General features: G+C 39.2%; 1 protein-coding gene and 1 pseudogene across 1 annotated transcript in view; both read left to right on the forward strand.

The window, feature by feature from the left end:
* Nucleotides 1-26,341, forward strand: part of Gpr158 (G protein-coupled receptor 158) — a 342,907-nt gene that overhangs the window by 206,293 nt on the left and 110,273 nt on the right. Inside the window, exon 4 of the mRNA XM_076938807.1 lies at nt 10,215-10,283. Coding sequence (XP_076794922.1) covers nt 10,215-10,283 — 69 coding nt within the window. The remainder of the gene's footprint in view (nt 1-10,214; nt 10,284-26,341) is intronic.
* On the forward strand, nt 7,405-7,540 carry LOC117714435 (small nucleolar RNA SNORA48; annotated as a pseudogene).

Here is a 26,341-nt window from a genome sequence, read left to right on the forward strand (position 1 = left end):
TATTTAGTGAAACAATTGACCAGAAAAAACAGGGGGTTCTAAAAACAAATAAGTGTATGAATGGATTTCTTTAATAAAACAAATTAATTTCATTTAAAATATATATGTTTGAGACATAGCTTGAAAATAGTGTTGGTTAATGACTTATTGTTCTTAATCAGGAGAGAGAATCTGAATACAAGCATGGGTGGAAATTTTAGTTTCTGGCTTCTTGAATATGAGGTGCTTCTAGGAAGGTGAGTGAGAATATAAATTTAAAGATTCAGAAAGCAGTTGTGGCCGAAGATAATACATTTTAAGTAATTAATTTGACAGGCTTTAAATAGCTTCGAGCTTCTAGAAAACCAGTTTAACTCATTTATATTTAGACACAGTAGGTCTTAAAAATCTATTACATTGCTAAACTTTTTTGGATACTTTTTTGTTTGCTTCTTAACATTCCTTCGATAATAATTCCCTATTGTCAAATCTTTCTATCATCAAATTTCTATATATACCCAATGATTTCATTTGTGTCTTTTGAGTTCATAGTCAGATCCTAATGCATTAAACAGTGTGTCTTAGGGAAAATGATCCACCCCAGAGAAGAAAGAAACCAATTAAAACATCTATCAGTTAATATGACCTTTTTGAATTTTGTATGTAAGGGTTAGCACTTATTATCTACTTAAAAATTATGAATTAATTATTCAAAATCTTTTCTGAGCCACATTCATGATGTAAGATATAAAATCATAAAATATCAAGATAATTATTTAATCACAAACATTCAGCTTGCTGAAAAACACAAAGATGGAGATTTAAGAATTAAATGAGAGAAGAGGTTGGAATTTACATGAAAATGTAAACAAAGGACAGGTAAATTGATTAATAATTTACCAAATTATTATTCCATACTACTTCTCATTTTGCCTTTTAACAAACATCTTCAAGTTTTTATATTCCCATTTAGAGAGACAAACACACTATATAATGCTCGTTTAGTTCTTAATGCTCCGGAGTGTGAGGCAAGTCAGAATCCAACTTGCTAACATCAGAAATATGTACATTGTTTTTAGAACTGAGCTTTGCATTTTTGCCTTCATCCTGTTTGCACTAGAAGGACATTGAACTCCCCACACCCATCACCTCACACTTTTGTGGCTCACCAGTCAGCTGCTAAATTACCACTACTGTTACTAAGTTTCTCAAGTGCCTGGTTCTTCTTGTAGGTAAAGCTCATCTATTCCATCTCATTAAACCATTTCCTGGTTTTCTCATTGAAATACGCATCCTATTTCTATGGTTTTACTTGTAAATGTCTTGTCAGAATAAAAAAGTGTGTTCCGTGATTTACATATATAAAATAAGAAGCATGCTTCCCAGTGTCAAGGAAACAATGCACATATCCCTGTCCCACTGTCCCAGACAACTCACACACTTTTGTGTGCTGCAGAGGACAGTGTGTGAGGCAAACTTAGCAGTTCTGAGATGTTCTACCCCAAATCTCAAATTTACTTCCTGCTGATGACTGCTGTCTAGTCAACTGCTGCTAATGTGTGCACATTAGCATTTAAAAACAGTACCTTAAAGATTGTACTTCTGAACATACCAAATTCAAAAACAGAACACTATGAGATTAAACAGAAATCAGTGAGATAAGTGTGTTCAGGGTGGTATGGCCCTAGATTAAATAGAAATCAATGTTTGTTGCTTAGACCTTTTGCTGCTTGCTGATCAAATGAGAATGAGCAATAATTTGTGAAATCTCTTGAATTTTCTAATATAAAGTAAACTTATATTTTTAAAAAAACTGGATATGAAACTGAGTGATATCAGACTTCATCTCAATAGAGCAAAAAAATAAAATAATATTTTCCAAAACTAGTTAGTGTCTTAATGTCATTTTTAGGATTTAATAATTTTTTTATATTTCAATTCTGTTTTTACTGTAATATTTTCTTCATTAACTAATGAAGTTTATTGTTCACTTTACATCCCAACCTTAGATCCCCCCTTCTCTCTTCCTAGTCCCTCTCTCACAAGCTCCTCCCTCCTCATCCACTCACCATTCCTCAGATAAGGTGAATTCTGCCATGAGTACCAACCTACCCTGACACATCAAGTTGCAGCAGGACTAAGTGTATCGTCTCCTATTAAGGCCTGATAAGGCAGACAAGCTAGGGAAAGGGGAGACTCCAAAGGTAGGCAGCAGAGTCAGAGACAGCCCAGGCTCCAGTTGTTAGGGGACCCACAGGAAGACCAAGATGCACATATCCTACAAATTGTCGGGGACCTAGGTGCAAGCACAAGAGTATCATTAGTAGTACCATGGGTTGGCTCTCTCCCACGGGATGGGTCTTAAGTCAAGCTAGTCATTGATTGGTCATTCCTTCAGTTTCTGTTTCATCTTTATCCCTGAGCATCTTGCAAGAGGACAAAGTTTGGGTTGCAGGGTTTGTGGATAAATTGATGTCTATCTCTACCTTCTGGAAGTTCTACCTGGCTACAGGAGGTGTTCACGTCAGTCTCCATAACCCCAGCTTCTAGGAGTCTCAGCTAGAGTCACCACCACAGACTCCTAAGACCCTTCCCTGCCTCAGGTCTCTGACTTGTCCCAGAGATGCCCCCTACTGATTTCTGTTCTTTCTCCCAGGCCTCTCCTGCCTCCCATCCCTACACCTGATTTTTCAGCCATAAGAATGGTTAAGATCCAAAACTCAAGTGACAGCACATGCTGGCAAGGATGTGGAGCAGGGGGAACACTCCTCCATTGCTGGTGGGAGGGCAAACATGTATCACACTTTGAAAATCACTTTGGCAGTTTCTCAGAAAATTGTGAAGAGTTCCACCTCAACACCCAGCTACACGACTCCTGGGCATATACCCAAAAGATTCCTCACCACAACACAAGGACACTTGTTCAAATATGTTCATAGCAGCTTTGTTCATAATATCCAGAAACTGGAAACAACCTAGATGTCCCTCAACTGAAGAATGTATGAAGAAAATGTGGTATATCTACACAATGGAATACTATTCAGCTATTAAAAACAAAGACATAATTAAATTTGCAGGCAAATAGGTGGAGCTAGAGAAAATCATCCTGAGTGGGGTAACCCAGACCCAGAAAGACAGGCATGGTATGTACTCACATGTGGACATTAGCCATAAAGTACAGAATAATCATACTTCAATCCACAGACCCAAAGAAACTAGGTAACAAAGAGGGGCCATTGGAGAATGCTTGAATCTCACTCAGAAGGGAGAATTTTTTTTCAAAAGGAAGCATTTGTTGTTTCAATAATCTACTTCTTATTCAAAAAAGTATCCATTTATCTCAGTAACTTTTAATAAAACTAATTCACAGTTTTGGGGATTTTGTGTCTTCTTTCTTAAGGTTGTACAAGAAGCTATTTGAAGAAAGATGGCTTCATATTCAGCCATTACATTCACTCCTGTATGCTTTCTGGGCATGTGGAGAATCTCAGTTTTGTGAAACGTGTTGCTTTGTTTAGTAGTTCCAACACAAGGATGGGAGGAGATGGAAGATTACAAATAGACCACAGAGTTGTAGCTAAAGGCTTGCCAATGAGTATATACAGGACATATTCCTTAGTTGAGAAATGCAGCCAGGCAACATCTTAGCAAGAAAGAGGGAAAGCCATCAGAAGCCTGACAAGGGTTTCATAGAGCAGTGAATTGCTTTGCGAGACGCATGGAGGTGGAGTGACTTGAAGATCAGTCAGGATGCTTACTCTCCTGCATCTGAGTTCTCCTGCTTCTCTGCAACAACCAGACCTGCCTGGGGGCATACTTGAAGTGTTGACTGGATTTGAAACACAGCAAAGCAAATTGTTAAACATCTCATTAGTTAACTCTACAAAATAATAATGCCTGTAAAACAATTTCTGCCTAGAAATGTGGTAAAACATGATTAATAATGTGGGGCCCACAAATTTATTCTCTTTACATCCCAATCACGTTCCCCCTGCCCTCCCAGTAACCCCCTAGTCCTTCCTGTTTCCTCTCTCCTTGTCTCTTCTGAGGAAGGGATAATTTATTTTTCATTTTTATTTAGTGTACTATGCTGTTTGGAAGATTATTAAACTATACTGTGCACTTTCAGATAAACTTTTCAAAAGTAAGTTTAAACTTAACCAGCAGTGATCACATAGTGTGACAAATAGACCTATACTCAGAAGTTCAGCATCTGGCTTAGTATCACAAAGCCAATAAACAACCAGTATTGTCATTCCAAACAAGTTAGATATGACAGTTGTCCACAACACTTATCTTTTTCTGAATTGCTCATGTTTTACTTTGGGAGTATATCTTTCTTAGCCCTCATTCTGTTTTTACCCTTTTTATTGGTGATTTTTTTTTTCTGAAAAGGGAAAGTTGATTTTAACAGATTAAATTTATAACAAATATGGTGCATTGGTTGAATTTTCAGTATTTCATTGCAGATATTCTTACTATAGTTGAACTTCCTGAGGTCTCTCAAGCAGGACAGTCTATTTTTACCCATTTATAAAAATTAAAATTAATAAATAATAACTTCCTCCAAATTGCCAGTGTTAAGTATTTTTTTTAGTATTGCCTTTCACATCCTGTTTCCAACTTATTGAAAACCTATTGACACCATTGTGTCAAGTGCTCCTCAAGTGTGACTAGAAGGAAGTCTCTCATCTGTGGCTATAGAAACAGAAGAATTAGAAGAAAAGGTGAGCTGAGAATCTGTTCTGTATCCAATTCACTTTGTAAATGAAAGATCTGTGGGCTATTAGTTTTTCTCTGACTCCTATTCTGATTCATCCTTTGGAAAATATAATTCTATTGCTACCTCAGAGTTTACTCATAGATCGTGAAATTGAGCTATTTAAAATGTTTTCTTTCTCAAAGGTTTCTTTTGTAATATAAGGGAAGTTTAAATATTGCAAGGTTAAAGACATTGGCAATGATCAAAAATAGCTACATTGTGTTAGCAAGATGTGTGTTATTTCCCCAGAGGCTAAAACTGTTTAAAATATGAAATGAAATAGAGTTAGTCCTGTGGAGCCAGGGAAATAATAACAAGCCTTTTAAATTATTTTAAAAACACATCCTTCAGCATTCCTGTTCTTTTATTACTCTAATGGCTTGGGCTTCCTTGGGGTGTTATATAAGGGTGAATCTGCCTCTGGAAGCTGCAAGCATGCACTGGGTCATGTGCCTCTGCACGTTGCATACTAGGGTGAGGCGATGGGAGTTAGGGTCTGGCTTTGACACAATTTTATTAAATTAATAGAATATCATTAGTTTTTGATCTACAGGTTTGAATTTGTCATTTAATCTTCATAATTTATCTTTGGGGGTTTGGGAACTGGGAAAGGAATCCATAGTGAAAAGGGAAGAAGGTTAATATGTGCTCTTCATTACAAAGTTTTGTAATTGTATTTATTAGTATTAGTTATAAGAAGGGTTCTATTTAGACTTTTGCAAATTATAACTCTAATCATAGAATTTTATAAGACCTGGAATAATAGACTTTAGATTTTCTTCAGTTAATTACTAAAAAGGCTTATGATTCAGAAGTCTATGACTGTATCTCCTTCAATGAAAAGAAAGATTTTTAGGTTAGTTCTTTCATGTCCAAATATAATCTCTGCCTCAGAAAAGGTCTTTGCTGTCAGGTTAGGATGAATCTTCTGGACTAAGGGTGATGTGGCATTGTTATCTATAGTGTGATGAGCTTCATTCAGAGCTGTCCTGGGCTATGCACAGCCAGTGAGCCATTGGTTGGACATACCTACATACATCTCTGATGTAAAGTATAAAGGAAAAGGTAGTTGTGAGAATACACATAAACACCCATGACTGCAACTGTTGTATTTTTGTAATGGCTGAAAGGTAAGAATACAGTCCACTACTCATAAAATACATCAGAAGACATTGAGAAGGGAAGAAGCCACCATGCCACAGCATCATCTCACACTAGGTAAAGAACTTCTGGGTCCCCTATCACTGGGCTCTTGGACCTTCTGGTGTAATTTTGAACTTAACATCTTAATTATAGTTTGTGTATTGTTTAAAATAATATATATGTCCGTGCATGTGAGTGCAGATGCCCCTGGAATCCAGAAAGGAGTGACAAGTCTCTTGGAGTAGAATTACAGATGGTTGTGGATTTCTTGACATGGCCACTGGGAATCAAACTCAGGTCCCCTTCAAGAACAGTATGTGCTCTTACAACTGTGTCTTCAGTCTTACAACTATGTCTTCAGTCTCTTCCATAGTCATTTTCCATTCCAAACATAAAACAATTTTTGTTGCTATCAAAATATACCTTGAGTTTTCAAATTCATCAGTCAGGGGCTGCTTTATGCCTTAAAAACTAGATATATAGTTATGTGCCCCAAATCCAATGCAGCCATTTTATCTACTTCATGTTTAGTAACATACTGGGCTTAATAAGGTGTTAAACATTAATTTTTATGGGCAAAGCAATTGAAATTCACTGAAATAGCTATTTCAGAATTCACAGTAAGGCAAACTTAACTGCAAAGCTGTTGTTTATTTTTTTGTTTACTTATTTATTTTTTGCTGTTCTTTCCAGCTCTTTTCTCTGTTCCTTTGTCAACATTGCATAGGTTGTTTTATAACAAGTTTTGCATAATGGTTTGGAGTCTGAGTCTTAGTGTCATGTTAAAAAATTAGACTATAAGCTATAAAAAACATTCACAAGTAAGTATGCTTTGCAAACGTAACTTGCCATTTTAGAAATTTTATCAGCCCACACTCAAATACTGCTGGTAGAAATTTCCTTTTCATCAAAACATGTACTAGGCAAAACAATGATCCACATTGAAAAGGCACAGAGAGGCAGAAGATGGAATGGAGGTACAAAGATGGCCTGGCAAGTGTAGACTTTGGGCTCCGTCCTCAGCACCACAGAAAATCGAACAGGGAAAGCCATACAAATGGTCACTATTGTACACCATTCTGAAACCCTTAGTTATGAATTTCTTTGAAGGATCACATTATTCAGTTCTGTGTGGTTCATACGTTGTAAGATTTCAGAAGAGGAATTAAAAATTTCTTTTCCTGACTTTCCAGTTATCAGATCATTTAAAAAAAAAAAAAAGAATACAACGTTTTGTCGTAGTTCGGATTCCTAGCATATTTTGGTTATTGCAGAATTAATTTTCTTGCTTCACATAACTTTTCTGATAAGTAAGACATCTGTATGCTGGTAATGTGTATGCATGTTTTACATTAAATTTAATAAAAACATAAGGATTCCAGAGTGTCTGTCTTGAAACTTTAGCTCATTGAAGCCAAATTTGTTGTTATAAGCTAAGATTGCTTTATTTCTTGGCTCAATCTTATTTTGTTTTAGGAATTTGATACTTTGCAGATTGTATTTTAAAAAAAATGTCATGCTCTCTGCCAATGGGTAAAGAGACACCTGTTGGTGGTTGTGTTCTTAGTCAGAGGAAGAGAAAATGGCAGTTCTTTGTTCATCCTAGCTTGACACCAGTCTTGGTAGTTAAATCTGTTTTATGCCTAGGACTCATATAAATCAAACAAAATAAAGTCTAGACAGTGCACAGTAGGAGGAAGACAGACAAAGACCTGTGGACCACCCTGCCACCCAAAGACCTGCCCTCCAGTGCACATCACAAGTGGGTCATAGACACTTGCTTTCTGACACACTGCTTGCCATGATGAAGTATATCACTCAGGAGCCTGCCAGCTGCATGTCCAGCCTGCAGCTGGAGCCATCACAATGTGGGAATATATGGTGGTTGGTTGGGAGAGGGAGAGAAGCGGAGCAGCTTGAGCATTATGAAGAGAGATGAAACTGGAGACTCTAGGGTAGAGAGGAGTAGCCTGTTGTGAGTGGCTATCCGTGCCACCTGGGGCCATGGTGAGGTCCCAGCCTGAGATGCTGCTGAGGGCCATTTCGGAGTCCATGGCTATGCAGTGGCAGGAGTCAGTGTCAAAGTCCCTAGCTCATATTACCATTAGAGAACATGAGGATGTCCTTGGTTGGGGCAACCATTGGAGACTACCTGGATGTCCATGGACTATGCATAATTGGTCCTGTTCCTCATTGCATATGGCACTCTGGAGAGTTAGCCCCATTTTTCACGACTGGTAGAGCTCAGGAGAATTTTGCAGCACTTGGGAGAGTGGACCCTGAACTTTGTCTGGATAACACATCAGAGTTGATCATAGAAGTGGAGGTACAGGTGAGCCAGCCCTGAAAATGAAAAATGAGGGAGAATAGACCCTACTCTTTGTCCATGAAGCACAGTAGAGCTGTCTCTAATGGCAGTGGTGTGGGTGAGCCGTGTCAAGGCTTGAGTGTGGGATAGCTGACCCTGACATTTGTCTGCCATGGGGTGACATGGGCTTAGAGGCGATGCCCCAACCCTTGCTCCTTGCTACCTCTGGGAGTTGACAAGCCCGTAGAGTTATGAGCTCAGGAGAGCTAGTCCTGCCTGCCTCTCACCGGCTGCAGCTGTTCATAAAGCAGGCCCTGGATAGCATATCAGAGCCAGTCCTGGTGATGGTAGTAAAGATGAGCCAGTCTTGAGAAAGCGAGTCATGGAAAGCTGGGCCTGCCACTTGGCTGCCATGAGATAACATGGGTATGGAGGTGATACCTTGCCCCTTCCCCTTGCCACCTGCAGTAATCAGGAAAGCTGGCTTTGAGTGTATAAGACCAGGAGATCTAGACCTGCCCCATGATTGACTGTATCACTCAGAGGAGTGTGCCCTGCACCTTACCTGTGCAAACACAACGGAGATGGCCCTGATGATGAAGGCATGAATGATCCAGCCATGGGGGTATGAGAACAGGAAAGCTGGCCCAGCCCCTCATAGACTGCAATATTTGGGGGAGTGGGCCCTGTACCTTGATTGGGAAGCACAAGAGAGCTGGCCCTAGAGACTTGGATGCAGGTGAGCCAGCCTCAAGGGCATGAGAGTAGGAGAGCTGACCCTGCTTCCTGCTGATGGTGGGATTGGGTGGCCTAACTAGAGCAGTGCTGGAGATCTGCCCTAATGGTGCAGATAAGGAAGAGCCTGTGGACTGGCCAGCTCTGCCACCACCCAGACCAAGATCCAAGGCTCTGAGTTGGCCCACTCCAAAATTTATATCATCTGCGAACATTTGGGATGCAGGAAAGGGCCAGTCCTGCTGATCCAAAGCTGCAGGATCTCCATGACCCAGGGCTACAACAGGATACCTTGGAGGTATCTCAATAAGGATCCAATATTGATGGTGTCAAAGAAGCCAGAGATCTTGAAGCAGACTAATGCCTCATTGCAATGAGCATTTGCAAGTGAAGATGTGTGGACAGAGGGGTAGACTGTGGGACACATTTTAACATACTACAACTTCCAAGATGAAATGTTGTCTATGTTTTGTTGGTTTTTTTTGCATTTGTGTGTGTGTGTGTGTGTGTGTGTGTGTGTGTGTGTGTGTGTTTATTTTGGGAGGAAGTTTGCAAGGGTGATGGGTGGAGATTAAGAGAAGGGGAGCTGACAGGGACTGGGGTACATGGTGTGACACTCACAGAAAATCAATAAAAATATTTTTAAAGAAATGTTATAAGGCTGTTAAGTATATTTATGCTTAGAAACTAAATAGTAGGAAGTCTACTTGAAAACAATGTAGTCTTTTGTATTTTGACTGTAGGATAAATACCATTTAAGGTGAGGAACATTTTATATGAATATGATTCACATTGTTTACAGAATTAAGCTGTGTTACAGGGATTATATTACATCATTGAGATTACAGGATTTTATCCAGCTCACACACTGAGACTTTGTTTAACCATCCACAGTGATCTAGCAGGTGTCCGTAGAGTAGTTTAAGGAGCTGGTGGCTTATGTCTTAGAAATAGAGAAAAGATTTGTGTTGGTTACAATTTCTCAAATTATAGGAATCTTCAAGGTAGTGTCCTTAGCTTCTCAGATGACTCAGTAACTCAAGTTGTGGGGAATGAAATTCTGTGAAGTCCCTATGCCATTGTCAGGCCTGTCACCCCATTATAATGTCATGTCCCTTACATAACATTTGTCAGCTGTTCACCTACCTGAACACTAGCTAGATTTCATGTATTTACTTAATTTCCCCCTGAAGAATCCTTTCTCAGGAATGAGGCATTTTTACTGTAGCATAGGTCCTCTCTGCCTGGAAATTAAGTTAACACTAGCATTCTCAATTTTTCTTTTAGAGCATCAGGGCATCTGGCCTCATCCTGTTGGAAACAATACTCTTTGGTTCTCTGCTCCTATACTTTCCGGTAAGTGATGTCCTGCTGTTTTAAAATTAGTCATCCGTTTTGATTGTCCATATTTTATATGTATAGCATATTAACAGAAAGTTGATAGATATTTAAATCTGATGCATACAATTTCAACGACCTTAGATTCTTACAAATCATTTTAAAACCTTGTGGAGTTTTTCTACTAAATTAATTTTACTTTTCTTCTTAGTTTTTTGAGGAAGGTCATATATTTATTTAAGGTAAAATGTGAAGGTCTTATTTAGTGCACGTGTTTAACATATAAAAAGAATATTACGTTCATTCTTCCTGCTCCATTATATAAATCAGAACTGCAAACATAGCAACAAAGTGATGCTAGAAATTTCCCTATAAATAATTATAAAGAAAAATAAACTCAATGAAATAAATGTATATATGGCACTGCTCTTAATGATCATATCAGCCTCATTTTATCACAGTAGTACTGTGCCTGTGATGGTAAATGCCAATTACTAATTCAGTTCAATCATTAGTGTTCTGAAGTTATCATGGGATAAGCACAAGGGTAATTTCTGGGAATACTCTTGATTATTTTCTTAAAGAAGCTTATGGATTACAGTAAGAAATGAGTCAGTACAGATTCCTGTGACACAGTATGACAAAGACTCAGAGTGGTTTGCCATAGGGGCACTTAGGAAAGACTCATAACCAAATCTAAGGAAGACAATATCAAATAGCACTTCCAAGATCTGAAAGCTGAGATGCATCGGAGAAAAGCCAGGGTTGGCCCCACATCGTGCTCTTTCTTTCTTGTTCTTATTGCAGTTCCCTCTCAGATTTCTCCATGCTTTTTCTCTCTCACCGTAATAACCAAGTCTCTTGGGATTCTGCCCACAGAGTGTTTCTTAAAGACACTGTCACTGACTATCTAATCTAGCAACACAGTTTGGAAATCCTGCTGCTTATATGCCAATGGACACAGCATCTGTATCTCTAGACCTGACTGACTGTTTCCCTGAACTCAGAATTCATATTCAATTGCTTATTTTCTCCTCCACTGGAATCACAAGAAAATTTCCCAGCTGAGGTTCTAATGTTTCTTAAAATCCAGCCTCTTTGCTCTCCACCCAAGGCTACTTGATCCTTTTAGTTACTGGGGTCAAATCCTGCAAGTGGCTCTTGACATCTCTTTTTCACTCACATTTAGCCAGCTGAACTTTGAAAATACAGCAGCAATGCAAATACTCTCAACAGTCAGTGGCTACCACCCTGATCATTCCTGGAATATTATGACAATCAGATGCCCCCTTAGCTTCTCCCCATGACACTCTACCTTTGAACATTAATCACTTTTAACACTAAAGTTAGACTAGCCATATTACCCTTCTCAAAACTTGTAAAATGTACCCCAGTAAAAGCAAAATCCTTACAGTAAATTTGAAATCCAAATGTAATATGGGTTATGTTCTCTCCATTACATTTCTACTCCTCTCCTGTCAAGTGTTCTTGATCTATTTAGGTCTAGAATTTCATTTTCTATTCTCTTTAAAGATCCAAATGTATCCAAATATAATCTCTGCAGTGGCCAGAATGTGTCTCCCAGATTTGTGTTTTAGCACCCCCCACCCCAGGAGACTATGTTAGGAGGTGGGACTTTGTCGAGGATGCTTCTGTGCCAAGGACTGTGCTCTAATACGTGGATTAAAGCAGTTATAAAAAGAGCTAAATGGAGAAAATGTCATTCCTTCTACCCTTATGTCATCTACTTCTGGGATTTCTATTGCTGTGATAAAACACCAGTATCAAAAACAACTTTGGGAGGAAAGGCTTTATTCCTTTATACTTGTACACCACTGTCTGTCATGGAAGAAAGTCACGGCAGGAACCTAGAAGCAAAAACTGGTGTGAAAGCCATGGAAGAATGTTGTGTACTGGCTTGTTCTTAATGGTTTGCTCAGCTTGCTTTCTTATACTGCCCAGATCCATCATTTTAGGGCTGGTACCTATGGAGGGCCCATCATGAGGGCCCTCTCACAAAAATCAATAATCAAAAAAATGCCTGAAAGGCTTGCCTGTAAGTCAACCAGTGAGGTCATTTTCTCAGTTGAGGTTTTTTTTTTTTTTTTTTTTCTTCCCAAATGAGTCTAGCATGTGTCAAATTGTCACAGCGCTAGCTAGTAGCTAGTTAGTACATCTATGGTATTTTCTTTACAAATCACCCAGTCTCAGGTGTTTTATCATAGTATCTCTAAGAAACTGAGAAAATAAGATTTTATTTTTCCATAGAATTAATCTACATTAATGTTTCTAACTCACACATAAAGCAAATTAATAAAGAAGTAATATGGAGTTTTGCTGGTATTGAATTAAATGTTAAAATAATCAGATTAATGAAATGCAAATTGAAAGTTCTTTATATGAAAGAGAAAAAGAAGTGTTTTAGGTGTTAGAGTATTTTGGACTATTGTGATAGACTGTACTTTGTGTAGCTTATAAAAGAAGTAAACAGACTTTCAGGGAAAAAACCAACAACAACTATAGTGTATGTTTCTTTTTAAATTGCACCAAAAGGCATTTTCAATTTATAGCATTTATTCGTAATGTGAGCCTAGAAGTTTGTTTTGCTTTGACTAACGCATCCATTTCAGTTGATAGTAGCTTCTTATTTCATGGGTTCCTTAATTGCTTTATGATCAATAAAGGGCACAAATACATGTATCAATAAGATATATATTTTAAGCTCCCTGATCTTACAAAGAAGAATGATAACATATTTGGCCTTGAAGAGAAATAAGATGCTCTTTCGTATTTGCTCAAACTCTTGAGCATCCCTAATTGCAAATAAAACACCTACAAGGTTCTGAATTCAGAAACCGAGTTTAGGTGGGTGATATTCAGACTGTGTAGTGAAAAGGTCGAATTGGCTTAAATGTGAGCAAAACCTTCCCTGCTTTTAAATACACTTTCCAAGTTCCTGCTGTGGATAAGGCTCGTGAAATTTGCTGGGAATTAGAGCCTTTTAAAGTACACTTGGATAAAATAGACTGTTTTTAGGGCTGGATTCTTCCACAGAAGGAGACTGGGCTGCTCCCTGCTCTTCTGTGTTATGCAATGGACTTTTTATTCTCTTTATGCTGCATATTGTTGTTCAGATTTGCAAGAATTAAGGTTATTTTTGCCATTTCTAAGCAATCTTGGACTACAGATGATTTCGTAACAATGCTTACATTGGAAAGTCCAAATTAGACATTATCATCATTGTGCAGATGAGGACAAACCAAAATCTAACTAAAGTTAGCATTGTTATAATTGGTAGCTCGAGCTGCTGCTTTTGAAGCCTTTTCTTACAGATTCTCAAAGGAACCTCATGGTTTGAAGCCCATGCATTGTGAGCAAATGATTTATCACCCATGATCACTTAAATACTTTGTGTAGCTTATAAAAGAAGTAAACAGACTTTCAGGGGAAAAACCAACAACTATAGTGTATGTTTCTTTTTAAATTGCACCAAAAGGCATTTTCAATTTATAGCATTTATTCGTAATGTGAGCCTAGAAGTTTGTTTTGCTTTGACTAATGCATCCATTTCAGTTGATAGCAGCTTCTTATTTCATGGGTTCCTTAATTGCTTTATGATCAATAAAGGGCACAAATACATGTATCGATAAGATATATATTTTAAGCTCCCTGATCTTACATAGAAGAATGATAACATATTTGGCCTTGAAGAGAAATAAGATGCTCTTTCGTATTTGCTCAAACTCTTGACTTTGCAAATGAGAGAGGCTGGGAGATGTCCCCATGCACACAGCCTTTCCCAGCTACTTAATGACAAAACCAAGCAAAGAACTGTTTCTCAACTCTGCCTATCTCTTCACTCGTATTAGCAAGATCTTGAGACATCTGCAGGGAGTAGGGAGGCCTGTTCATCCTTCTTGGTCAGTCAATAAACCGTCCCTACTTCATGTGCTGCAAACAGAAGATACAAAGGGTAAAAGCAGATACTGAGTTTTGATAGTTAACGGTTTGGCTTGATACTCAATGTAAAATTCCTTACAAGTATGCACGAACCATTGCCACATCCTGCAAACTCCAAGGACAGAACTGTCTCAGGTGGAGAGGGACAGATGCATGTACAGGAATTTATAGGCACAAGAGGAAGCAGATGTTTGGTGGACTTGGTTGTCTGTTGGGGAAACGGCATCACCCCCAGAAGCTTAGTGTTTATTATATAGAATTGAACAGAAAGCTGGGGTTATTGCATATAAACGAACAAGGAGGCAGGGTTTATGGTGTACAGCTGAATCAAGAAGAACGCTTTACCTAATATCTGTAGGAGCACTCTCTGCAGGAGAGCAGTCTTTAGGTCATAAACATCCTGGGGAAGAAAGTTCTGGTGGACATTTTCTGCACATGCTGTCTATTCATGCTTGGTTGCCTGAGGAAGACTTTGCCATCCCTTTGACTGAAGTGACATTACCATACCTATGTCAACACAAACCCACTCACATGGAACTTCTTCTATGTGCAAACCATAGAGATGAATCATCTGAAGTTTTCGATTCTCAATTGTTTTGCCCGAAAAATGGCAGTTTTCAGGTCGGCCCCATGTCAGGTGCATGGGTTTAAATGGCACAGAACCTAAGCCAGTTAGGAGTTCATTTTTCCTAAGATAACCACAAACCAAACTAAAACTTGGCTTGCTCTGGAACTCTGAATAGAGAAAGCCACCCAAAGCATGCGACAGCCACATGCAAAGGAAAGCAAGAAGACATTGCTCCCAGCACTTTACAGGAAGGAAAACAAAGGAGAGAACATTTATTCTTATAGAATCCAATCATTTGTTCAGTAGGATGTTCCAGAATAAGTTTATCCTTTTTGTTTCCTAGTCCTGGGTCCAGCCTCTTATGTTATGGTTTCTGGTTCTGGGTCTTTATAAAGAAGAATGTTAGCAATCCAGTTCTGAAACGTTCATTTCCACTGTGATGAGCACAGGGTAAAATATTTTAATATTATAGATGGGCTAGTGTTTGTTTAATTTTCAGTTTATTTACTCTGTGAGTATTTACTATGTGAGTACAATGTATTTTGATCACCTCCATTCTCACTTGAGATACTTCTACTCAGCTTAGTGTTTTTAAGCTGATGCAGAACCCGTCTCATGTGTGGACTTTAGTTCCCTTTGTATTGATACCTTTCGTGGTTTATTTTAATGTCAACTTGCCACAAATTAGAATTACTTGAGTACAGAGCCTCACCTGAAGAATGTCCTGATTTCTTTGATTGACATGGGACCCACCCAGACTGTGGGTGTCACCTTCTTATAGTATCACAGATAAAAAGAATATGTCAGAAGGAAGATTGCTCTCATTCCTTGACCTTCTATCCTGCCACTAACTTTTGCTGCTGCTGCTTCTTCTTGTGGTGGTGGTTATCCCTTCACCAATAGCAGGACAAATCAGTATTCCCAAAGTTGCATCATTGTTGTTGGACCTGTGGTCCTCTAAGAAATCTTCTAGGCTTCTGGTGCCAGATTTGGGATTATAGAGGCATTCTGTTTTGTGGAGTAGCTATGAGTTGTCACCCTCAGTGATAGACAGCTATCATGGGGCTCCTCTGACTGCTGAGACACCTAACCTCAAAGATTGAGTAACACTGAATTCTCAGCTACTCAACTGTTCTTTAGCTGTTGTTACTACTTTAGAGCTGACTTAATAAATTAAGATATATATTTATGCCATTGGATCTGTTCTTCTCTAGAACCTATATAATATATATTATAATATATTAAACAATATTATTACACACACACACAGAGAGAGAGAGAGAGAGAGAAAGAGAGAGAGAGAGAGAGAGAGAGAGAGAGAGAGAGAGAGAGAGTTTTCCAGAACAAATAAAAAAGCAATGGGGGAAAAGACAGGGGATCATTATCAAAGGCAAAGTCGCTTGAACGCATGCATGGGGCTAGGAATCTCTTCACTTCTCAAAGCTTAGATTAACTCAAACTCAGAAGCATAGGATGAAATAGGAAGTGCAAGCATTATCTGAAGTCTGGACCGCCTCCCTCGAGGCAGTTTGAGTAATGTCGTGTAAGAAGATTTCTTTTATTTTCTCTATGCTTTAATTTTTTAAAAAATTAGTTCAAATTTTTGGGTTATTCACTTTACATCTTACTCACTGCCCTTTCCTGGTCACCTCCTCCTACAACCCTTCCCCTTTCTCCTGTGGGTGTGTGGGACTTCCCTGTGTATCTAACCCTGACACTTCAAGTCTCTGCCAGACCTCTCCCACTGAGGCCAGACAAGGTAACTCAGGTAGAAGAACACATCCCACAGACAGGCAACAGCTTTGGGGACAGCCCCTGTTCCAGTTGTTCATTTTATTCTTCTCAATAGGCTGCTTATAAGAGCAGAAGAAATGGTTACAGGTATCCATCCAAAAATGCAGTTCCATTTATCCACTTGGCTTGTGCTCATGTATCATCTGTACAATGCACAGAGAGTTCAGTCATAGGAGTAGTTACCAACATGAAAGGGTGCAAAGCCACCAGGATATGTGTTTCATGATAGATGGTTAATGTTTAGGGTCCTGGATGGCTTAGAAATTAACTGACTGCCACTGCCATCTTTTAATTGAAAGGGTTAATAAGCTGAAAGAGCCTCAAACAATTAAAATTTGGAACCTTTAGTTTTAGCAAAAAACAACAGTATTGTGATCTTAGACAGAACTAACATGAATTTTACTATATTACCTGTTATAAACACCTTTTGGTTTTGTGAAATACAGTAATTGCCACAAACTAGAACAAAATGAGGAAAAAATACAAAGAAGAGGGTTTAAATAACTGAGTCTCATTGCCTCACATACAATGCAGAGAATAAGTTCCTTCTAATGAAGAGGCTCAAAGAAAGGACAAAAAACAGAGAAAGAGATAACATTGTGCCAGGAATGCAAGAGTAGAATGAAAGAAATGAAAATAAAATCAGAACTCTTACACTCTTATAGAATGGTGAGAACCAGCTCAAGCAGCAGAAACCAAACTGAGAGTAGAGGTAACAGAGTATGGACAGGAGGAAACCACCACAGAAAACAGAGAAGGACAGACATGCAAACCAGGGGACCATAGACAGAGAGGAAATGCAGATACAGAAAATTGAAGTTCGAAGAAGAGAAAAAGTGGTCCATGAAATTATGCATGTAATTCTAAATATTTCAGGAGTAAATGAAGTCTCAAATCTGGTAAGAACTGGAAACACCGACAAAGGAGCTGGATACTGAGGTTACAGTTGTGGATGCTGAGAGAGAGGGACCATGGCAGAGGCACGGACCGGCATCAGGGCTCTACCTGAGCAGGTGTTCCTGTTGGTTTGCCTTTATGAGCTAGACTACATAGGTTATATCCTCTGCTGTCATGCTGCGATTGATATTGGACTTTGAAGTCTCATTCTGTTTATAGTCTCTGTGCATCCTATGTAGAACGAGTCCAATAGATTTAGATTCTTCTGTCTGCTGTGGGGGAAGGTAGTTACCAGATGATGGCTAGATGAGACAAGCTTCAGTGTTGATGACCATACTGAGGAACACAGGGAGGCTGATAGCTGGAAACTGTGTCAAGGTGAGCCTTGTGTCTATATATAAACATCAAACCTGTTCAAACTGCATTCTGAGGCAGTGTCACAAAATTGTAGGGATTCCCTCTTTGCTTTGGTAAGCACATTGGTATATGTTTTGGTTCACACTTCTCTCTCAGTATCTGGGTATATGCCTAGGAGGGGAATGTTTACATTATATGGCATCACTGTGTTAACTTTTAAACTATTGAACTGTTTTTAAAGTGAGTACGTCATTTTGCATCTCCACCAGCAAAGTAAAGTAAACTTCACTTTACTCAGACCCTCAGCAACCTTTCTCAATTTCCATTGTTTTGAAAAGTAACAGCCATCTCAGTGGATGAGAAGCATGGGCCTCAGAGCACATCTAGAACCTAGCCCTTTCATGGTCTTGTTATCATCCTTACCTGAATCACCTCCATCAAGAAGAATTAGGTTGTTACAGTAAGCTTCTAACCAGTCTCACGATTCCTACTCTTGGGTTCTTAGCCTCTCTTCTAAACAGAGAAGCTGGCAATCTCTTGTTTATGCCTGAGACAGATAGTATTCCTGATGTCCAAACCCTACCAGAACCACCTCTCTACTCTTTTCTAGTTCCCAGTGTTTTGTTTCAGGCCAGGAACTATACTCTGAGCTCTTATATTGATTAGCATGAAACTTGCCCTCTTATGTGGCCTCTTCTTCCTGTCTGTCATGTCCTGTCTGAAACATCACACAAAGCCGTACAGAATCGAGCCCCTCCTTACCTTTGATGCTTCAAAAACCACTGCCCCTCCATTTTTTGCCTTCTGCCACAATACTGACCTCCTTTGTCCTCTTGGAGCAGACCTGGCTTGTACACCCTGTGATCTTGGTGTGGGCTGTCTCCTAGAGTGTACTCAGATCACAGGTCTCCATAGAAACTCCTTTGATTTTAGAAATATTTCTTCAATGTCAACTTCTTAAATGAAGTTAAAAAATTAGTTATATTTAGAACAAACAAGAAAAGATTAATTTTAAAAACTGTGATAAGGAAAGGATAAGCCAGTACAATTGTAGAGAATCTGAAATTGGATCAAACAGACAGAAGCAGGGACAATGTCTATGAGAGAATTGGACAGTCAGATGGTTTCTGTTCAAAATGAAGAAACAGGGCCTGCAGCAGGATTTCAGCTCTGGTGTAGCCTGGCATTTTATCTCTTACTGAAATATCATGAGAAGAACAAAATATCTGTTCTAATTCACTTTAATGCTTTTGCTCATGGGTAATACATGACAAGGGTACTTTCTGTTCTCTGTGTCTGTCTCTGTGTCTGTCTGTCTGTCTCTCTCTCTCTCTCTCTCTGACAGAAGTATATTTTGATTTTTTCTGTGCCGACACAATATGTATGTCACTTTCCATTACTGAAGACTAATACATTATTTTTTAATTAATGTAAAGCTTAATTAAATTAGATTTTAGGATTAGCTATCCTGAATTTTAACTATCTCAAGGAAATATTCTCTTAGTTGTCAGATCCTTATATAATCACTACCAGGTTCATCTCTGTGGATCTAATACAGAAAATGTGATGTAAGCATCATGAAACACTTGGCAATGTTTGAGGGATAGTTGAGAAAATAACTGTAAACAAACCAACATGAGCATCAGTAAAGGGTTTTTATTCATTGATATTGGTGTGATTAGAAAAGCCAAAAACATTTTGTGGCCAGCTTATAAGTGTTTGTAAATATATAGCTTATAAATGATTACAAGTGGTCTTTAACAACATTTAAGATGGCACTTTTTACAAGGTAAATTCCACATTGAGTGTCAAGGTCTACAAAGTGATTCTAAGCTGTCACAAACCAGTAAAGTAGATACACTATTTAGAGAATAGTGGAAAAGGGAAAACACAAAGGCATAATACATCCATAAAATTACATTGCAAAACCCAACCTCAGAAGATGCAAAGCCAGGTAAAGTGGCCAAGGGAGGATTTGGCAGATGGACCTCTGTCTTAGAGTTTTATTGCTGTGAAGAGACACCGTGACCATGGCAACTCTTATAAAGGAAGGAATTTAATTTGGGGCTGGCTTCCAGTTTCAGAGGTTTAGCTCGTTATCATCATGGTGGGAAACATGACGGTGCGCAGGCAGACATGGTGCTGGAGAAGGGGCTGAGCGTTCTATGTCTTGCAGAAGGAGACTGTGTGACACTCTGGTCATAACTTGAGCATATATGAGAGCTCAAAGTCACCCCCACAATGACACACTTCTTCCATCAAGGCTACACTTACTCCAACAAGACCACTCCTCCTAAAAGTGCTACTTCCTATAGGCCAAGCATTCAAACACAGGAATCTATGGGGTCCACACCTATTCAGATGTCCACAGTCCCCCAGAAGAGCCATGAGAATTCCTGGAGAAAGGGGTACATCTAGAAGTGCCTGTACGTAGAAGCTGATTTCAGTTACAATTTTATCTAAAAAACTTGGGCTGTAATACATGAAAGGTTATTTATGTTACAATCTGTGGGAAACTACTAATTAAGGTCAAAGTCCCCCATTGACCAGATAGCCTTTTGGGGCTTGGCACATAATGGGGAGTCACTTAATTAAAGGAGATTCTTCTTCTCTGGATTTACCTGGGAAATTCTAAGCCCACACATATGCTTCAGCTTTACCTGAGGAATGTCACTTAGCCTCAATTAGATTACAGGATCAATTTCCTTTTTCCTGATAAAACCTGTTCAGGCAGTACCTGAGTTTCCTAAAAAGCTTCCCCATGCTAATGAGGCATTCCAAGTACCCTAAACCCCTAGCCAATGACTTTTGCCCATCCTGGATATTCCTAGCTCCAGTTCCCCAAAACTTTATAAGTCTTGAGTCATCCTAATTAAAGTTGATCTGTCCTGGTGTTGTCATTGACCACATGTACCCACAGCATACCCCCCCCCCGACCCCCACTGGCCATCTCTGCTCCTACTGATCTCATGGATTGTATTAGCTTATGTTAGCTTATGATCCATGGGAGTAGGGAGACCCACACAATTTCTAGGATAAGAGAAATAAGACTACCTTTCAGGGAAATATAGTCATTACTGTTAGATATTTAGAGACACAATGTAAGTAATCTAACAGAGAAGTTGCTTGTGCTTCTATGCGTGTAATCTCTTTGATTGTCCCATCCTTAAGTGACCAAGTCCATATTGTTTTCAGTGTCATCTCTAGGCTTAGAGACTGCTATGGTCTGAATGTGTCTGCCTCTTCAATCTGTTAGGATGTAGAGCCTCTCTCCAAGTGATTAGGTCACAAGACTGAGTTCTTATGAATGTGGTTGGTACCCTTACAAAATCATCTTCAAAATGGCCCCTCACCCCTTTTGCCCTGTGAGATCAAAGTAAGAAGGCTATTTACAGTCAGGTAGTTCCATCACCAGAAGCAATCCTGCCAGTGTCTTGATCTTGGAGCTGTGAGAAATAAACAAATTTTTGGGTATTAGGTTGTGATTTTTTAGTTTAACAGCCAGTCAACATTTGTCATTTTTGTTATAGCAGCTTAGATTAACACAAGGATCCTACAAATATGATCAATTCTGATGCTAACACAACTGTTTACCATCTGAATCTAAGGCCTTTGACTCTTTGATCACACTTGTGTTTCTGTAGCCAGTATCTGCCTCTCACCATATTTTCCAGAATGTGGGAAAGTGTGGTGGTGGTGGTCCTGCTGTTGCTGAATGGCCTTGACCACTTCTCAGTATGACCAGCAGGCAGCCCCCACACGGGATATGAACAAATTAAACTTATTTCTCTCTAAACAGTTGTCCGTTTACCCTTGGCATAGCACTATATCTCATCAGATATGATAAAATAAAAAAATTATCTGTGAAAAAGATGTCTGATAGGCTTGCTTCTACTTGGAAATAACTTCTATTGTCATTGACACAAAAAAGGCTCTGACTCATTAGCTCTCCATCTCCCCATCTACTTATAGATACCATTTCCCACATAAGAGCTATTTAAAACTAATGTTCTAATGTAAACCCTATAATGTTTGTCTTAAAATGTATCCTAGAAGCCATATAATATTGCAGACATGTTATTCCACCTGAATAGAGTAAGACTGTATGTATGTGTTGGGGTGTGGGGAGATGTCCTTCTGTGTGTGTGTGTGTGTGTGTGTGTATTGGGGTGTGGAAGGTGACTTCCTAAGGGATGTGTGTGCATGTGTATGTGTTTATGTGTGTGTGTTTATGTGTGTGTGTTGAGATGTGGGGAGATGGCTTCCTTGAGGTAAATAAAAAGGAAAGTTCAGAAAGCCAGTTGTTGCTGTGAAGAAAGGAAAATATGATACCAAAAGCAGAAAACTTTATCTAGTTGTGATAGCCTTAAACTAAGAGGAAGATAAGGGTAGCATAAATGTATTGTATCACAATGAATAGTTGTTCCTCCATCTCTCAATTGATTTATCCTTGGAAATGATGGGTTAGCTGCTTTGATGATATGAAATCTAGATGAACAAGATCTAGAGAGAGAGGAAATAAGCTGAACTGATAGGCAAGTCACCCGACTGATTGAAAATATTAATTGGGATTCCAAAAGGGGAAAGGGTCTGTCCCTGATGTTGCTGGCTCATCTCCCAAGATGCAGTGTGAGATTGGTCACTACATTCCAGTGTTAAGATGATCCTGATGGGAGTAAATGGCCTATTGATCGACAAGAGTGACTGAAGGTGAGGATTGGAAGTCACAGGTATGTTAGGTAAGCTGTTCAACACTTTTTATCCAGCCCCATCCAGACAAGTCTATCAAGGCCCCTGGCTGCTTTAGAAGCCATCACAATAACATTTATTCCATTACTTTGGAGCAAAGTAAACACTGAATGGTTTCTGAGATGTGTGGACATAAATCCTTAGCAAGAAAGCTGAATTCGTCTGTGACATGAGTTCATGTAAAATTTTAAGAAAACGATTTCCCACTGTAAAAAGCTCTGGTGGTAGCTCTTGATAGAATACTAGAATGTATTAGCACTTTTTTTACTCTTCTTCACTTGATGACCTTTGACCTTCTCATCCCTCTTGATTCTTCTTCAATGTTTAGATGCCACATTGACTGCAGAAGTTAAGTATTGGAAGTTGAAAAACCTTCCTGCTTTATGTACCATACAAATGGCAGTCTTGGCTCTGGGAAGTAGGACATTTATCTTTAGGTGCTTCTCAGTGCTTCTTTAAGGAAAGCAGATATCATTTCTGCTGCTTTGTGCTCTAGAGAGATGAACCCATGCATTAATTCTACATGAAGTCTATGGTGATTCTGTAAAAGCATTAAACAATGGAGGCCCATGTTCAAAGATGAAACGAAAGAAGATTGGAGGGTGTATGCTGTTCTATTATCATTGCTACAGACTTAGAAAGAAAGCACAGAGGGACGGTGTTAAAGTGTTGTTCTACTGCAGCAGCGTCAGCACTGTGTGATCTCATGGTCCTGTTCTCCTGTCCCTCACATTACTTTATTAATGGTTATGCCACTGATCTTTGTTGGCCATCTTTCCTGATACATCTCATATTCTATATCCAAATTGTTTTATATGTGTTGTATTATTTCGTACTTAGCTTGAATTTCCTGATACGCAGCATAGCATCTGGCATATATTAATAATTCAAGATAGGGGCTAGAGAGATGACTCAGTGGTTAAGAGCACTGGCTGCTTTTCCAAAGAACCTAGGTTTGAATCTCAGTATCTACATTGTAGCTCACAATCATCTGTAACTCTAGTTTCACAAGGTCTGACAACCTCTGTGGGCTCCATGCACACACATGAAACATGGAACATAGACATGCCTGTAGGCATATTTCCCCTTACATATTTAAAAAATTTTATATATATATATATATATATTTGTATATTTTACAATACACACACATACACACACACACACACACACACACACACACACACACACACACACATACTTGTAAATAAAGAATTTGAATTGTCAGTCAACCATGCAGATGGTAGCAGGACAGAAGGTGTCAAAATTGGCTGCCAAAGGCTCTGACAGAATCATGTGACCAAATATGCATGTGTGTATTTATGTGTATGTGTGTATGTGTGTGTGTGTGTGTGTCTGTCTGTCTGTCCGTCTATCTGTCTATCTGTCTATCTGTCTATCTGTCTGTGAGTGAACAGGGTGTTGCTTAAGAGCTTGTGGAGACATACCTATTAAAGTACTTGTTTTCTGAGAGGTTTAATGTACATTTGGGAGGATTCACCTCATAGTCACAATGATGTCAGATCACATGTAGAGGCACGTAGTAAATAACTCTTTGAGAGCTGAGATAGTACAGGATAGTTTGTAGTGTGGCCTGGACCTGCAACTTTCCGAACTATCCTCAGTCGTTGGGTTTCTCATCATCCTGTGGTCATATGGGTGTGTCTTTGCTGCAAGAGTTCTGATTGCCCTACAGCACACATGTGCTGTCTTCAGAAAGAGAGAAAACAAGACCAACATGGTCCTGCTCTGAGTGTGCTCAGCCACTGCTTCTGGGACTGATTATGCAACTGCCGACACAGGCCTGGTTTTGTGGCGAACTGCCTGTTATTATTAATTGTAGCCTTTACATAGCTCCCCTCTCTTGCTTCTTCCATTTGCTTGGAAAGAAAGGGATTATATAACAGGTGTGATTCAGGCAGAAGAGAAAGCACTTATTTAACCCATAGGACTATTAGGTAACTACTGAAGAGGGATTCACCTAAGGTGGACTTTTTTTTTTCTGTAGATTTTTTTCCCCAGGTGACAGCTCACATCCTTTTAGGGTACACTAATTTCAAAACCCTTTGGAAGTTATTTAAGGCATAGTGTAGGCACACTAAGTATAGCATGCTAGACCTGGTGGGATAAAAGGGGAAAACCCATTGCTTTACCTGAGCTCACTCCCTTTGGCATGGATTATGGTTTTCCAAAGAGAGAAAAGTTTTGAAAATTTGCTATCTTGGTGATTAACAAAATACCTGGAAGAAAGGAACTGGACTAAAGCTTGTGCTGGGCCTGAAACACTAATCAGAAGAAAAATAAGGAAGTCAACATGTTTTCTTCCCATTTTTTTTTAGATGTAGAATAAGGTTAATGCTGACTAAAATATCTAGAAACTGGAACTACATGAAGCCATTTAAGGGAGCTTCCTTCCCTCTCAGGGAAGGAGCTTCCCTGAGGAACTGTGGACATCTCCTATGAGTGGAGGTGGACAAGGTACTCATAATTTGATGGCATTATTGGGAAGCAGTGGGAGGTGGTGAGAAAGACCAGGTCCTGGGTTCGCCTCCAAAGGATCCCGTTCCCTGGCCCTGCCCTCCCTTTTTTTATGCTGTGCTGATTTGCACCCAGCAGCTGTGCCCCAATGGAGCCTCCCTGCATAGATGTTGTGCCCCAGCACAGGCCCAGATGGGCCAGACAACTGTGGATCAAAACCTATGAAACCATGAGCCAAATAAAGCTTTCCTTTTTTTTTTAAAAGATGTATGTCAGGAATATTGTCGCCGACAATGATTAATAAGGTTTCACTTGAGATTAGCATTTCTACAGAGTGAAGTCAATGACTGCAAAAGCTTCACGTGGATAGCTGAAACATGATTGACACCAAATCCTTTTGCAAAAAGAGAGGGTGGGGTGTTTATTGTTGAGTCCTATGTGTTCCTGTTCACTGAAAAACTAAGACTTGAGAAGGCATCTTCCCATGGGACCACCTTAGACTTAGAACCATAAAAGCCACGTTTATGGCTTTTAGGGTTTTTCTCTCTGGCCTGACTTCAGCATCACTCACTATGTCCTGTCTCTTTTATTATAACCCCGTGCTACTGTATTCTAGCTGAGTTTATCTCTGCAGCTTTCTGATAGGCCTCACATTGCTCCATGTACTCAACCCTATTAAGAGATAGTCTGCTTTCTGGAATTATTATTTTTTAATTATAATTCATGGACTAAGTTTATTTTGAATGGCAGTGTGGGCAGGAGGTTTTAAGTTTGTTTTTGTTTTGCTTCCATGTTTAACCTTTCAAGCAGCAGAGCATCTGGAAACAGGTAGCATGTGATTGACCCGGGGAGCCAGACTTGGTAGGTGGACAAACAACAAGTGAGGAATGGGCCTAATGGGATGTTCCTGCAATGTCTGATGTGGCAGGCTTCTCGTGGCTTCACCTGCTCCACATCTGCAGCATCTGCATTGAGAAGCTAAGTTACTTAGCACTGCAGGCCACTTAGTAATGTGTATGTTTATGGCAAAACTTCATTTGAATACAAGGCTTTGGAAACACATGTTGTATGTCTATTAGTCAGATTGTTTAATAATTCAGCAATATAGATAACCCATCCTCTCTGTTTACATAAGTAAATAAGTGAATGAATAAATAACTTTAATAGTGATTTTGCAGCTGTTTGCTGTTGTGCTAAAGATTTTCTCAGAAGTCACGAATGTCTGCTTATGCTATTTATTCATTCTATTCATTATATATTCCTTGAGGCATTC

This window comes from Arvicanthis niloticus, chromosome 8 (genome assembly GCF_011762505.2).
Source record: "Arvicanthis niloticus isolate mArvNil1 chromosome 8, mArvNil1.pat.X, whole genome shotgun sequence".
Lineage (NCBI taxonomy): Eukaryota > Metazoa > Chordata > Mammalia > Rodentia > Muridae > Arvicanthis > Arvicanthis niloticus.